Below are 14236 nucleotides of genomic sequence, written 5' to 3' on the forward strand. Positions count from 1 at the left end.
TGATGATGATCATGGCTGGCAGAAAACGTAATTGCTTTTGGTAGGCTGTCGTAAATCAAAATGAATGCTGCGACGCAACAACAAAGCTTCATGAAGAGCTATTGGCTTCAGTTTGCAAGAGTTGAGATTAAATTGTTATTTTTGAAAGCATCAATTGTCCATGTGGCTCAGCCAAGGCATTATATACATTTTGTTAAGCATTTGCTTCCAAAGATGCATTGTTGGGCGAGAGGTAGTTCCATGGAAGCATGCAATGATGCTTATCGTTATTGCTTAGCAATGAGGAAATATGTTTGTTTATTTGGTAAATTTTTTCCAAAAGAAAGAGGTTACTTGAGGTCGTGCCATGCCCTGGTTATTGTGTCCCCATTGAGAATGAATGAACCCAGCCAAAGTGAACAGACCAGTTCAAACAGTCGATAAGCCCTCAACACGTCTTACAGACAAGGAGGGGGAGACAGGGGTCACTTGCAAACTCTACTCACTTGAAAAAATGTAGCAATGTTTGTTTGTATATTTGCAAAGTCACTGACTTGGTATGTAAATGAGCGTTGTGGTGGGAGGCTAACTCAGTGTTTCTCAAAATAGGGTCCGGGGTCCTTTTTTAACCTTTAGTTATACAGGGGGAGTCTCACTGAGAGCAATGCTCTCTTTTTCAGGAGTGCCCTGCTCACATTCACACCTGGAAGCTGACCACTACAACCACAGTCTGATCTGCTGGCCACTGAGCAGCAGTGTTGGGGGTAACTCATTACAAAAGTAACATATTACATGTAATATATTACTTTTTGCAGTAACTCAGTAATATAACTTATTACTTATAGGATTTCAGTAATATTACACCAGTTACTTTGTCAAGTAACTCAAGTTACAAATTGAGTTTTTTTTTTTTTTTTAATCAAAGCACATATTTAAAAAAAGATACAATCATTTCAAACAGTGTGTTTTTATGCAAATAACCACTATAGATGACAATAACAAAGGAAAAGAATAACATTTAGAATTTTGGATGGTTTACACTGACTTCATGGTGGTTGAAATTATTTTTCGGGATGGTTCCGGGGCGGTGATGTCATTCTGCTGCTGCTGTTGTTTTGGTAAATGTAATGCAAAAGTAGTATAATAAGTAACGAGTTACTCTACACAGACAGTAATATTGTAAAGGAACTTATTACTTTCAAATGAAAGTAACTAGTAATATGTTGTATATTACATTTTGAAAGTAACTTGCCCAACACTGCTGAGCAGCTCCACTGGAGCAGTTGGGGGTTAAGGGCCTTGCTCAAGGGCACCTCAGTGGTGATAATGAAGGAGGGGCAAGCGCTGCCTTTTCACTTTCCCCACCCAGATTTTTCCCGCCAGTCCCGGGGATTGAACGGACGACCTTTTTACTAGAATTCCAACCATAAATAACACAATGACAGAATGACTATTTTGGTCATGGGTTTCATACACATTCTGTAATAAAATCTCTAAAAGTGTGACGACCCCCACTCTCCTGGGCCTGTCTTGCAGGACAGACCATGGGGCTTTTTCACGGCAACCATTTACAACCCCAACACCAGGCTTCTGCAAGACAGGAGAGTGGGAAGGTAGTCACAAAAGCTCAAGTATTATTAGATGGGGGACCTTGTGACAAAATCTTATCAAATGGGGCCTCTGTGGTGTAATTATGTCAGTTTAGGGGTCCTTGACATGGACAAGTTTGAGAACCACTGGGCTAACTAACAAAAATGTAGCTTACAGTAATAATAAATTCTCAATCACTTCTGTTCTTCCCTTCAACTTTTCTCCCAATGCACACGGACCACCACACCTTCCTGGGGTCAGACAGTTACCCCATAAAAATCCACCCTTGGACAAGTCTGAAACACCACCATGTTAGGAGACATTGGCTTTTGGTAGGCTGCTGCTATTACAGACAGAGAAGAAGGGCAGAAGCTCCACACTCATTTGGCTGGAATGTCAACAGGCTTGTTTGCTTCAAAACCCTCTACTGGGCTCAGGAATGTGTAGCAGGTTTGATTCATACAAACCTTTGACTCAGACATGTTCTCTAATAGGCCTACTAATATATTTCAATTATCTGATTGTTTGATTGCCAGTTGACAGGTTCAGAAGACTGCGGTCTGTCTGTTGGAGCTGGATCTGTCAGTGAATGATTTGAGCCAGGAGGGGGCGCTGCTGCTCTGCGAAGCAGTCAGCAGGCTTCTGTTTTGATGTAGTGTCAGCTTTTACACGCTTCCAATTCAGGCGGTCTTCGTTGTTTGTACAAGCTATGACCTAAAATCACATTTTAAAGTTAAGCGATCTCTAGCGGTCGTGTGAATAACCAACACACACAGCCCAGTCTGAAAGAAAATTGTGAAATAGTAACATTTGTCCACAGTTTTGGTGTTTTTATTATTATTAAATAATTAGGTTATAAGGGAGCTGGGAGATGGTCGGCTATCTTGCATCTCTTTCTACAGTCTGTGGTCAGACTCAGTGGGTCAGAAAGACAGCAGTTACGCTTGCTAGCCTGCATGAAAGACATCTAAATAAACTCAGTTATACGGTTTGCAATTGTAACATTGAATAGGCCTATAATAAAGTAAGATCTCACACATAACCTTTTGATTCTATATGCTATGCTGCCATCTTCCATCTCATGCTTGTTGATTCAATGATTGTTTTGCACCTGCTGCTGCTCCTGTTATGAACAAAATGCTTAGATGACCCTTATAGCCTCAGCAGGAACTAACTGACTGCATAGTTATTTTAATAAAGTATGAATGTTAGCTGTCCAGCAAACACACCACAGCTAGCTACAGAGGTCATGACTCATCTATTTCAAACCATGTCATTGTCATCTATTTTAAATTATGACTCAGCTATTAAAGCAAATTCAGTATGACTCAACTTATATTTCTTGATTTGAAGAGATAATCAATTTCTGAAGTTTGTAGTGTGTCTAATACACATGATGGGACAAAGTTGAGAATCTATGGCATGCAGGAGTTTGGTTTGGTTGTTACAGATCAGTGCTGTGTTTATTTCAGCTAGGGGGAGTTTTGGGGTTTCCCATAGAAACTGGAGTGTAATCGTATCATCCTGTAGAGGTATAAAGCTAGGAGAGCTGGTCTAGACAGCACTACTGGCTCCAACTTCATTTTAAAGTCGATGAGATTAACTGAAAATAAAGTAGCACGAAAATTGGTCATTGCAGCATAAACATACATGAAAACATTAAAACTACAAACTAGTGGAGGATAAACCCACCTAAATTCAGTTTAACCAATTTTTTATTATTTAATTCATCCACTTTTTATGACTTTAGTCTTTATGACAAAAATATCCATCTACTGCGTCTCACTATGTAGGCATGCCGAGTTCAAAAATAGTTTTGTGCCACGTCATCACCTTTTTTTTCCTCCATATTTTATTTTAGATTTTTCATAACAATAACAAGACAAAGAAACATGCTCAGACACACATATACACACACAAAAACAAACCAACAAACCAAAAAACATAAGGTACATAGCTACCAGCCGCATAATGTGCTTATGTGCTCATGAGAAATGTGCCTGAGATCCCAGGCAAGGGGTCCATGAGAGAGCAGTCAGGCGAGTCATCCGTCACCCCTAACCTCATCAAGGTAGGCTAGGAACGGGTCCCAAATGGTGGAAAACTTTTTAAGTGAATTGGTCCTCAGGAACCTAAGTCTCTCCAGCCTTATAACAGAGGTCATGTCCGCCAACCACAGTTGGAAAGAAGGTGAAGAGGAGGACTTCCATTCCTTCAAAATACGTTTTTTGGCAACAATTGTCCCCTGTGTCAGAGACTGCTGCACAGCTGTAGGGAAGTTCAGAGAGGACTCCGAGCAGCCGAAGATGGCGATACGTCATCACCTTTAATAGCACCCTGGAGCCATACTAGACCGTTATATTTCCCCATACAGCTGAGCTATGTGAACAATCTTCTGGCTATGTCTAAATTCCCTCTGCCACTGTTTTGGTCTATGACTATGTCAAGTCATGTGTCTGAGTAGTGGCCTTATATCTGATTGTTGTGGATGTATCTGTGTCTGATTTGCTGTGGAAATGCATTTCCTCCGTGAGGAGGTAGACTATAAAGATCTAACATCTAAATTATATGAGGAGGATACAGTTTTTAAAGGGGGGAAAGAAAGGCATAAACATTTTCCTGAAAACTAATAGTTATTTGCCTTTTGATTATCGCCCACTGGAGGTCAGAGTTGCCCCATCCTGATGAAAATCACTGACATCATAATGAATCAATGAATGAATCTGATGATTAGGCCTAACAACAGGTATGTATTTTCGTACATAAAGACATGTTCTCTCTCAGTCAAATTAAAGTAACTTACATCATCAACATCAAGGATAAATGTGGTACGGTATACTGAATGGGGGGTAACAAACTACAAAAAAAATGTGCTCAGTCAAACGAGAAGTTGAAGAACTTGTCAGCGAAATAATTTAGCTACCGTTAACCCCCCCCAACACTTTAGCACCCGTCCAATGTTCAACCAATGAAACCTGGAAAAAAGGACCAATTCATTACCCAACAGGAAAAGTTGCTTTAAGTTACACAGAGATGGTGAGTGGGTGGTGCCCTTTCCTCTCTGCCTGCCCGTGTCGTGACTCGTCATTAAGCGGCCGCCGGTCAGAACTCAACAGTTTAGCAGGAGTCTTTTCACGGAGCGAGAGAGACGGTGATGCTAATGACCGTCAAGGAGGTGGGAACATCACTACAGAGCTACCAGGCTTTAAACTAAACTGAGCCCTGGATGACGGAGGAGAAGTCAAGATAACTGAGCAGCTGCCTTTTTAAAATACCTTCCCGATGACTTCCTCGATCTCGGCGTGGATTTGGAGTGAGAGTTTTTGGCTGCCACCGAATGTTACGTGGGCGGACCTTGAGCATCCACCACCTGGCGTGGAGTATCCTCGGGTCGGCCACATACTGTACGCCCTACCCCTGGCTGTGTGCCTGCTTGTTTTGAGACTGGTTTTTGAGAGGTAGGCCAACAAAAAAATGACAACTTTGTTTACTTGCGGTGCGTGTGTGCACAGCTGTGTTTTCTGTATGTGTGGAATCTGCTCATACAGGAAAAAACCCCGTACGAAAATGTAATCAAACACATTTTTATAAAGAAAGAGAACAAACAAAACTCTAGGCATAAGCCTATTAATTTCTGAGAGGGATATCATTTAGTAGTATCACTAAACAACTCACCATTGAGTAGACCTATACCACTGCCGCGCTATAAATGAATGTAATTTAGGATCAATATGGAAATTATTGCGATTTGACGTTAAAATATAATAATCCACACTAAATCTGTATTTACATAACCACATGATCTAGGCATTCAGTCAAACTTGGAACACAAACCCCAGAAACTAGACTAAACTAGCCAATGTGCTTATTTTGAACATGATTTTGAAGAGGAATCCTGAGCTGAGCTGTTCCACTGACACACTGATGGAAGACACGTGGACAGATTTCTGGCTCATAAAATGTTACATGTTGCAAAATGAAGCTCACAAGTAATTCATTGTTCACAAATTATGCAACTCTGCAAATGCATATTATGGGCGAAAATACATCATAAAGTATTTTGATACAAATTACAAATACTTGCTCAAAAAATGTATCACAATACAAATACAAAATACTCGTCTGAAAAATGTATTTGAGATACAAATACGTATTTTGAAAATACATAAAAATACATTTTATAAGAACTGATAAAGAGCTGCAACAATTAGTAAAGTCAATCCATCAATTCATTGCCAAATATTACATTAATTGCCTATTTTGATCATCTGTTCATCATTTTGAGCCATTTCTGTAAGGAAAATGTCCTAATTCTCTGGTTCCAGCTTATCATGTGAAATTTTTTGGTTTCCTTAGATGGTAAATCATCTCTTAGTCCTCTGTGACAGTATTCTCCTTTGTGTACCCTCTAACACATTACAGTTCTTTCATTTCAGTTTTAGCTGTTTTTCAGCACAGCTAATTTCTCCCTCACTTCAGCTGTTAATCACCTTCTGTGAGGGCTTTTGACTTACAGGCAGCATTTCTACATGTTAACCTCAAGCTTTGGAACTTTGACCATGTTAGCCCTAGATATCTGACATCATAACAGTATCCCTGGAGATAATGCGCCATGGCTGCAGTTATGGAAATCGCCGGCTCCACGGGCTCCCAAAATCATGACTGACAGACAGACAGACACCATCGGCTCATACTACATCAGAGTTGCTCGAGTGACATCACTGATGACATCACTGATGACATCACAATCATGACCCACACTGCCGCCACACACACTGCCACCCACTTTGCCAATTTTAATTAAGAAGATAATTAGTTGTGTCTTGATACATACAATATGATACACTGGTTTGAATATGCAGTAAAACGTTTCATTTGCAGATAGGCCAGTGCATGCAATATCTAATCATCAATTTATATTAGTAATTTATCTCTGGGGGAAGTTCCACCAACACAAGGCTTCATACTAGACGAAGAAGTGATGTGAAGTCTGACTCAAGACCCACCCTACTCTGCCTCTGATTTGTCGTTGAGTTTGTTCTGAGGGTAAGCCAATCAGAGGTAGAAAAAAGTATTTTAAGTATTTAAAATACACAAAATACAAGGAAAGTATCTTGATACAAATTACATCTTATTTTTCTCGGTCCAGCCAAATACAAATGACAAAATACACAAATGTATTTTAAATACGTATTTTAAATACATGTATTTAAAATAGTGCCCATCTCTGCTTGTTAACAGCTCCAGGAGACATCACAGATTTGAGTCTGGATCCTTTCTCTTCCCCCTCTCACTTTTTTAAGGATACATATTTTTAGCACCATGCAAAATCCTCAGAATGACTCATGGGTGAATTCTCAGAATGATTTATTTTGTTTCCGTTCAACTTTACTTTTAATAACAATGTTATCATTCCTGTGAGGTGAGGAAGTGAAACTCCTGCTAGCCTGCAGACATGACACATTGATTCCTCTGGTTTGGGGACAAATATTAAACTTGGTCAGAACTTGTAGCGTTTGCTTTTGTTATTAATAGTTTAAGAACAAAAATCGAGAAATGTTGACATTCTCTCATTTTACAGACTTGTCGTTTTCGATGTGATTCCAGGAGACGAGTATTTTGTGCCCCAGTGAGGATTGTTAAACCCTTTCTGAGTAGAGTCTCTATCATTAAGCAGGCACTATCTTATTTACCAGGTGTTCATCAGTCCAACTTGTATAAAGGAACTGCACACAGCTGCCTGCCACCAGGCCTTCTTCTCAGAGGAAAGGTCACCTCAAGCATAACCTCGCTTTTTGCGCGCTAGAGTGCTTCATTTGACAGATGAAAGTGAAGGGAGAGGCCAAAGCCCAGCCTATACTTATTCACTCTGTATTTTTCCATGCTGTAAGATCATTGCAGATCTCAACTGGGGTTTAGCCCTGGGGTTGCAAAGGTCTAACGGGGTGTTTCCCTTTCGCTTGTAAGACTTGAGAAGTTGTAAATGGCTGTGACATTTTGATAATGGTCAACAGAACTAGACGATCCCATGACAGAGATCAGTAGTAATTTGGTCTGGGACTACACACCCGCTCTCTGTCTGTGCTTCCATCCTCTCACATGACAGCTCATCGCCCTGTGTTTAGACGATGTGCTAAATTCCTCTGGATTCTCTTTCTGTCGCTTGCCTGTGTCTCCTCTATAGCCCCTCTCTCTCTCTCTCTCTCTCCTGCTCTCTCCCCCTCTTCCTAAGACATGCATGCTCTCTCTCTCTCCTGCTCTCTCCCCCTCTTCCTAAGACATGCATGCTCTCTCTCTCCTGCTCTCTCCCCCTCTTCCTAAGACATGCATGCTCTCTCTCTTCTGCTCTCTCCCCCTCTTCCTAAGACATGCATGCATGCCAAACATAATTATTGTGGGCAAACTGTGAAAGCTCTTCAGTCCGTGTCAATGAAGGAACCCCCTTGGCCAAACTTGGCTAGTGGTCCATCTGTTTCCATAACCTGTGTGCAAGATGGTCGATGTCTTTCTCTGACTCGCTGCCTCTCTGAGTCTCTCTTTTTATTCCCACCCCGCCCTGTTTTTTGCCTCCATCTGTGTGTGTGTGTGTGTAGGTTAGTGGCCAAGCCCTGTGCCCGCATACTTCAGATTCAGCCAGGAGTGAGTCGGCAAGCTCAGCCCAATGCCATCCTGGAGAGGGTGTACACTTCCACGACGGTACAGACGTGTCATGTTTGTGCTCTAGTTCAGTGGCTCTCAAAGCTCCGGGGACCCCCAGGGGTCCTTAAAGGGGGTCCCCAGCAAAAAGGGGATCATTTATTTTCACTCTTAATTCCAACCATAAGTAACACAATGACAGAATGTATGACTATTTTGGTCATGGGTTTCATACACTTTCTGTAATAAAACATCTAAAAGCTAAAGTCTTGTCAGATGGGGGACCCTGGGACAAAATCTTATCAGATGGGGGTCCGTGGTCTAATTTGTGTCAGTTTAAGGGTCCTTGAAGTGAAAAGGTTTGAGAGCCACTGCTCTAGTTAATTAAATATGATGATATGATGAATATGTAAATACATTAGAACTGGACTGTACCACTTTTATATCCATTTTAACTGCTGTCCTCAGAATGCACATTCTTGTAGCATGTATTGGGCTTGCGGATGTTTACACGGTTGTATCTGTTAATCTTATTTCACATGTCTTATGTTTTGTTGTCGTTTATGCTTTATGAAGCAACATGCTGGCTTCTTGATCAGGGCTCACTTGAAAAAGAGATGGAAATCTCAATGTGACTCCCCTGCTTAAATAAAGGATAAATACAATAAAGTGAATGTAGTGTGGCTGTAGTAGTGAGTTTGTACTAACACATGTTGTTTTCCATTCAGAGGCAAGTCATTTCATAACTCCTCTGTGCTGCCCTCCTCAGTGTCCAGACACAAGGCAACTGGATGGGCTCTCCAAGCAGCTGGACTGGGATGTTCGGAAGATCCAGAGATGGTTTCGCCTCCGTCGGAACCAAGACAAACCCAGTGTGCTGACAAAGTTCTGTGAGAGCATGTAGGTTCCTGCTCAGGACTCGGTGTAGCGTGCATCGAGTTGATACGAAGGGATTTTGTGCAACCACATGTTTGTTTCAAGCAGATGTCATGTGTTCTCCTAACTTTATTTTATTCCACTTCAGGTGGAGATTTACCTTCTACCTGGGAATATTTATCTATGCAATTCGCTATTTGTGGGTGGTGAGTAGAATTCAGTGACTAGCTTAATCAGTATGACACAGTCTGACTATTGCTTTTACTTGTGCATCTATTGACCTAAGCTATTAATGAGAGAATTAAACAATGTTGCATCGCTTTTTCGAAAGCTGGAATTTCAAGCAGATCTATTTTTTGAGCAATCAGAGAGAGGCCGAATCATGTCCACATTTTTGGTGGTTTCTTGCAGTCTCCTTGGATGTGGGACACCAGACACTGCTGGTACAACTACCCTTTTCAGGTACGGTAACTTTATTTATTTATAACTAATTACTTAAATGCCCTGTTCGGTTGCCAGCATGAGGGGACAAGGTGTTCAGCACTATAATGTTGCCTGGTCTGCAGGGATCTGTATTTGATTAAGGTATTATTGTGTCCCTCCCTCCCACAGCCTCTGAGTCCTGGCCAGTTCAACTACTATGCAGCTGAGCTGGCTTTCTATTGGTCTCTGATGATTTCCCAGTTTACAGACATCCGACGGAAGGTGAGTCACCTGCACGGGAAACTAGTGCTTGCTCAATACGTAACCTTTGTATTGTTACTTGTATGCCAGCTTCTCCTATCCACTTGTTTTTCCTGGATTTTCTTAGGTGGTCTGGTCTGTTAACAGGCTTTACAACTTCATGCCAACAAAAGACTTGGCTTTCATGCCTTACACACACTAATATAACTCAAAACTCAGGTTAGGTGCAGGTTAGGTGCTGAGGTGCTGCAGAACACAGAGCTCTGCTTCTATAGCCGACTCTTTGCACGAGCACAAACATCCCAGTATTTACATAGCATAAGCCCTTTCAGCCAGTGTTGTAAAGCCAGTCTTGGCGAATGTGCGACCACAAGTGAATTTCATTTTAGCTCAAGCAGCAATTGCATTCTTAGCCTTGTGCTGTCTTTCTAGCTACGAGCGTTTCGTGTACAGCAGAGCCAGCTTGAGCATCATATTAACCTACCTGCCCATCTCTCTTCTTCTGTCATCTCTCTTTGTTTCCACCGATGACAGGATTGGTTGATCATGCTTGTGCACCACCTGGCCACCATAGCCCTCATCACCATCTCCTATGCCAACAACATGCTGCGAGTAGGGAGTCTGGTCATGTGTGTGCATGATGCCTCCGACATCCTCCTTGAGGTAAAAGACAATAAAGGTTATGAGCGTGTGTGGGTGCCCTGTGCACGGCCGTGCTCCTAATCCAGGGTGCAGCTAGAGCAGCATTCAGGAGCAAGTAATCCAGTTCACACCAGAGGCCACATGTATAAACCATGTGTGAACACGAAAAGGGTGCTGCACCACTTTCCACACAGGTTTCCCAATTTATACAAATCCACGTAGTCTTCTGAGTCCGACTAGTGTGTGGCACAAAAGGATCATGTAAGTGTGAATTTGGGTGACATTTTACTTAAGAGCTTTTTGGGCTAACAGATTCTACACCTAAATATTTATACATGTATACATTATACATACCCAGGAGTGTTAAATTGACCTTTTAAACTCAATTAATATTAAATTGGGCGAACAACACGTTTCACACCTGATACCAATCAAGTGAAGAGTAGTCTCTTAGAACAGACGAGTTGGCTTCCGCAATTTTCAAATGCTTCCACCATACCGTCTGTACTTCGTGGGGGAGAATCATGCACCAACCGGAATGGGAAGTAGAAAGGCGGGTTTTCCGCTCATTAGTCCAATCAGAATCCAATATGCCGCATTTTTCGTGGACACACGTGTCGTGATTGGTCGGATTCCGTCGAACTTCTTTCCTGTCTGAAGGTTTTTTTCCCAACTTCCTTGTGCATGTTCTGGGGGTGTAACATACAGACTGTGTATAGCTGCATTCGCCGGATGTAGATGAGACAGTCTGTTTTAAGAGACTAAGTGAAGAGCGTGCCCGTCCGCATGTCCTCAAAAGGGCCCTTCTGTGTGGAGTTTGCATGTTCTCCCCGTGCCTCCCGGGGGCTTCCTTCATATAGGAACCCCCTTCACCAAAACATGCAATATCCTGGTTGCTAATGTGGTTCCTCCTCTGGTCGTTAAGGGCACCTGTTCAGAGGGAGGGGAACTCGTTGGAATAGCGTGAACCTCCCACGTGCTATGTCCTACCGGTGAAGCCTCCTCTGTCAGGTGAAAAGAAGTGGCTGGCTAACTGCCCATGTCTCGGAGGAAGCATGGAGCCAGCTTCGGCTCTCCCCAGATCAGCAGAGGGTGGAGCAGCAACCAGGATAAATACATTAAATTAGCACTAATGCGGGATAAAAATGGGATAAAAATCGGTAAAAAAATATATAAAAAAAAAAGTGAAGAGCGAAACTGAAGAAGCAATGATGCCAAACCTGTTGTTTGCCCAATTTTATATGAATTACATTTTAAAAAGTCAATCTTAACACTCCTGGCATGCGCTGGATTACTTGTTCCTGAATACAATAAATAATTCATTATGTTCGGTTCAGGATGTTGCCAGGCATTGTAGGGCAAAATGCAGGTAAGCACACCCTCTAATACCTGAGTATTTACAATTTGCCATTTGGCAAGACACTTTTATCCAAAGCGATGTACATATATATATTTAATACAACACCAGCAAGGTTCTAGTCAGGAGAGAACGAGAGGTGCCATGAAGCGAAGCTCTGGACCAACAGGACATGAATAGAGGCAGATAAAAGAGCGCATATGAAATGACACCCTGTGCAGCACGTCAGCCTGTGCTGTGTTCCCACACTTCCACAGTGACGAACACATCAAAGCCATGGCTACCTGTGTTATTGTGTTACCTGTCTGACAGGAAAGCCTTCCTGGTACGGAGATGACTAGTGAGACAAGGCGTCATTCATGGAAATTAGACTATTATACTATCATCACGGTGATTCATTGCTTATTTCTTCCCCAAGGCTGCCAAGCTGGCCAACTACGCCAAGTACCAGAAGCTGTGTGACGTCCTGTTTGTGGCGTTCAGCATCAGCTTCTTCTTCACTCGACTCGTCATCTATCCATTCTGGTGAGACAATGATAGCCAGTGATGAATTATTTAGCTGTCACTTTTGCCAACGGGTTATATGGAATGAAAGAACATATCGACAGTTCCAGTAATGTGTTACCGCTTTCAGACAGACACGGTTCTGGTTCTGGCTCCGTTCTGGAGTCTCAGAACCTTGGTGCTTTCTGGCGAACCAGCCCGTGTTCACACCAGTTTAAGCGGAACCAAAGTGGGAGGACATTATTCGGTAGTCCTTCTTCATTTATTTTTATTTTTTTAAGTGTATTAATTATTTGGTTTGGCGTTCGAGTGAACCCAGCCTTGGCCCTCTCTTCTGCAAGTTCAGCATATGACTTGCTCTTTCTTGTACTGCTTTCTAGCTTTTCTTGAGATTTGGTAGATGCCCAAATCGCCACTAAACATGTGGTTTCCTCAGGAGACCACTGCAAATTATTTTTCTCTGTGTTGTCACTGCCTTCTTCTCCTTCCTACTCGTTTTCACAGCCTAGAATGAGACACGCCCACTGATGATGTCACGGTTCCCAAGGAAAACCAACTATTTTTTGGTTCCGCTGAGAACCAACTTTTCAGGTTCCGAACCAATTATTTTTTCGGTCTGAACGCGCCGGCCAGTTCAGATTAGGGTTCTGGAACCGGAACCGGCACGGAGCCCTGCCGGTGTGAAAGCCCTATCTGTGTGTGTGTGTGTGTTGTAGGGTTGTAAACAGTGTTCTGTTCGAGAGCTGGGAGATCGTTGGCCCGTACCGGTCCTGGTGGCTGCTGAATGGGCTGCTGTTGGTCCTGCAGGCTCTCCACGTCATCTGGTTCTACCTCATCGCTCGCATTGCTATCAAAGCCATATTCAAGGGAAAGGTAGGTCCGGTTGTTTGTCTGTGTGTGCGTCGGTGCGCAGAAAGAATTTGTTCCATTCCTGATGAAGTGCGATTAGTGAAATGCGACTGTCATCTCCACCTCGTCGCTCCTTTTCACAGGTGTCAAAGGACGAGCGCAGTGACATCGAGAGCAGCTCGGAAGAGGAGGGTTTGTCCAATAACCGTAAAAGCCCGGGTCATAGCCCGAAACCAAACGGCCACAACGGCAGCCTTCACGTTAACGGGTAGATTCATGACCACTGAGGTGTGATGATAAACCAGTTGTTCTTGTAATGTGGCTTCAAATCACCTCCTGTGTGCCTGTGGAACCCACCATGTCTCTGCGACGCGCTGAAGACACGCCAACTCCTGTCACTTTCACAACTGAAGTACGGCTTGTTTGAAGCAGGAGAGGAACGGATCCAAGGAACTGTGTGTGTGGTTTACAAACTTATCACTGTTTTTCTGTCAGGTTTACAGCTGCTTTTTGCCTACACAAGACATACAGAAAGAAATGTTTTGTAGCAGTTTTACAAGACAGACACTAGTAGATTGTGTTGCGTTGCATTATATTGATATTGTGAGAACTTGTTTTATACTTGGAAACAGAGCTTTATCAATGAAATTGCTAATATATTTGATAGCTGTAGGAAATGTACCGTTTGTGCCTTACTGACTATGCTGCGACCTTGCCCTCATTTTACTTTGCGACCAAATGAAAAATGTTTCTTATATAACATCTATTTAATAAAATCCAGTGGCGCACATGCGTTGAATAACTTTACGTTGTAAATGTAGCATTTAGTGGATGGTCAGTTGGACTGTACTAGGCATCTCGTTTCCTAGGCTCGCCAGGCGGCCTCGTCTGCTCTATTGGCATGTGCAGCGCACAATTGCTCAACTGATGACATTACAATTATGTCACAATGTCTACTATGACATCATCAGTGATGTCACAATGCCTATGACATCATCAGTGGGACAAAAATTGAAACTGAACCGAGAACAAACATTGCCCACTTGCTCCCTTTTAATATAAGAAGATAACATGGTAGCATTTGATGCAGCGTGATCCACTAGAAGACTTTCTTTCAGT

The 14236-nt window shown here is 42.5% G+C and overlaps 1 protein-coding gene across 1 annotated transcript; it reads left to right on the forward strand.

Annotated features, from left to right (window-relative positions):
• Positions 1 to 4679: 4679 nt before the first annotated feature.
• Positions 4680 to 13391, forward strand: LOC310780949 (ceramide synthase 5-like). The gene is made up of 10 exons (XM_083641479.1): positions 4680 to 5027; positions 8163 to 8265; positions 8975 to 9105; positions 9230 to 9287; positions 9493 to 9543; positions 9694 to 9786; positions 10300 to 10428; positions 12183 to 12289; positions 12985 to 13141; positions 13261 to 13391. The coding sequence occupies exons 1-10, from the start codon at positions 4852 to 4854 to the stop codon at positions 13387 to 13389; spliced, it is 1134 nt and encodes a 377-aa protein (XP_083497605.1). The 5' UTR covers positions 4680 to 4851; the 3' UTR covers positions 13390 to 13391.
• The last annotated feature ends 845 nt before the right edge of the window (positions 13392 to 14236 follow it).

The sequence above is a fragment of the Poromitra crassiceps genome (assembly GCF_964638095.1).
Source record: "Poromitra crassiceps genome assembly, chromosome: 8".
In the NCBI taxonomy this organism is placed as follows: Eukaryota; Metazoa; Chordata; class Actinopteri; order Beryciformes; family Melamphaidae; genus Poromitra; species Poromitra crassiceps.

Bases quoted from the DNA above. Each gene is read 5' to 3' on its own strand.
- LOC310780949 (XM_083641479.1), top strand. From the start codon at position 4,852: ATGACTTCCTCGATCTCGGCGTGGATTTGGAGTGAGAGTTTTTGGCTG. The intron at 5,028-8,162 runs GTAGGCCAACAA...GTGTGTGTGTAG, and splicing joins TTGAGACTGGTTTTTGAGAG to GTTAGTGGCCAAGCCCTGTG. The intron at 12,290-12,984 runs GTGAGACAATGA...TGTGTGTTGTAG, and splicing joins CTCGTCATCTATCCATTCTG to GGTTGTAAACAGTGTTCTGT.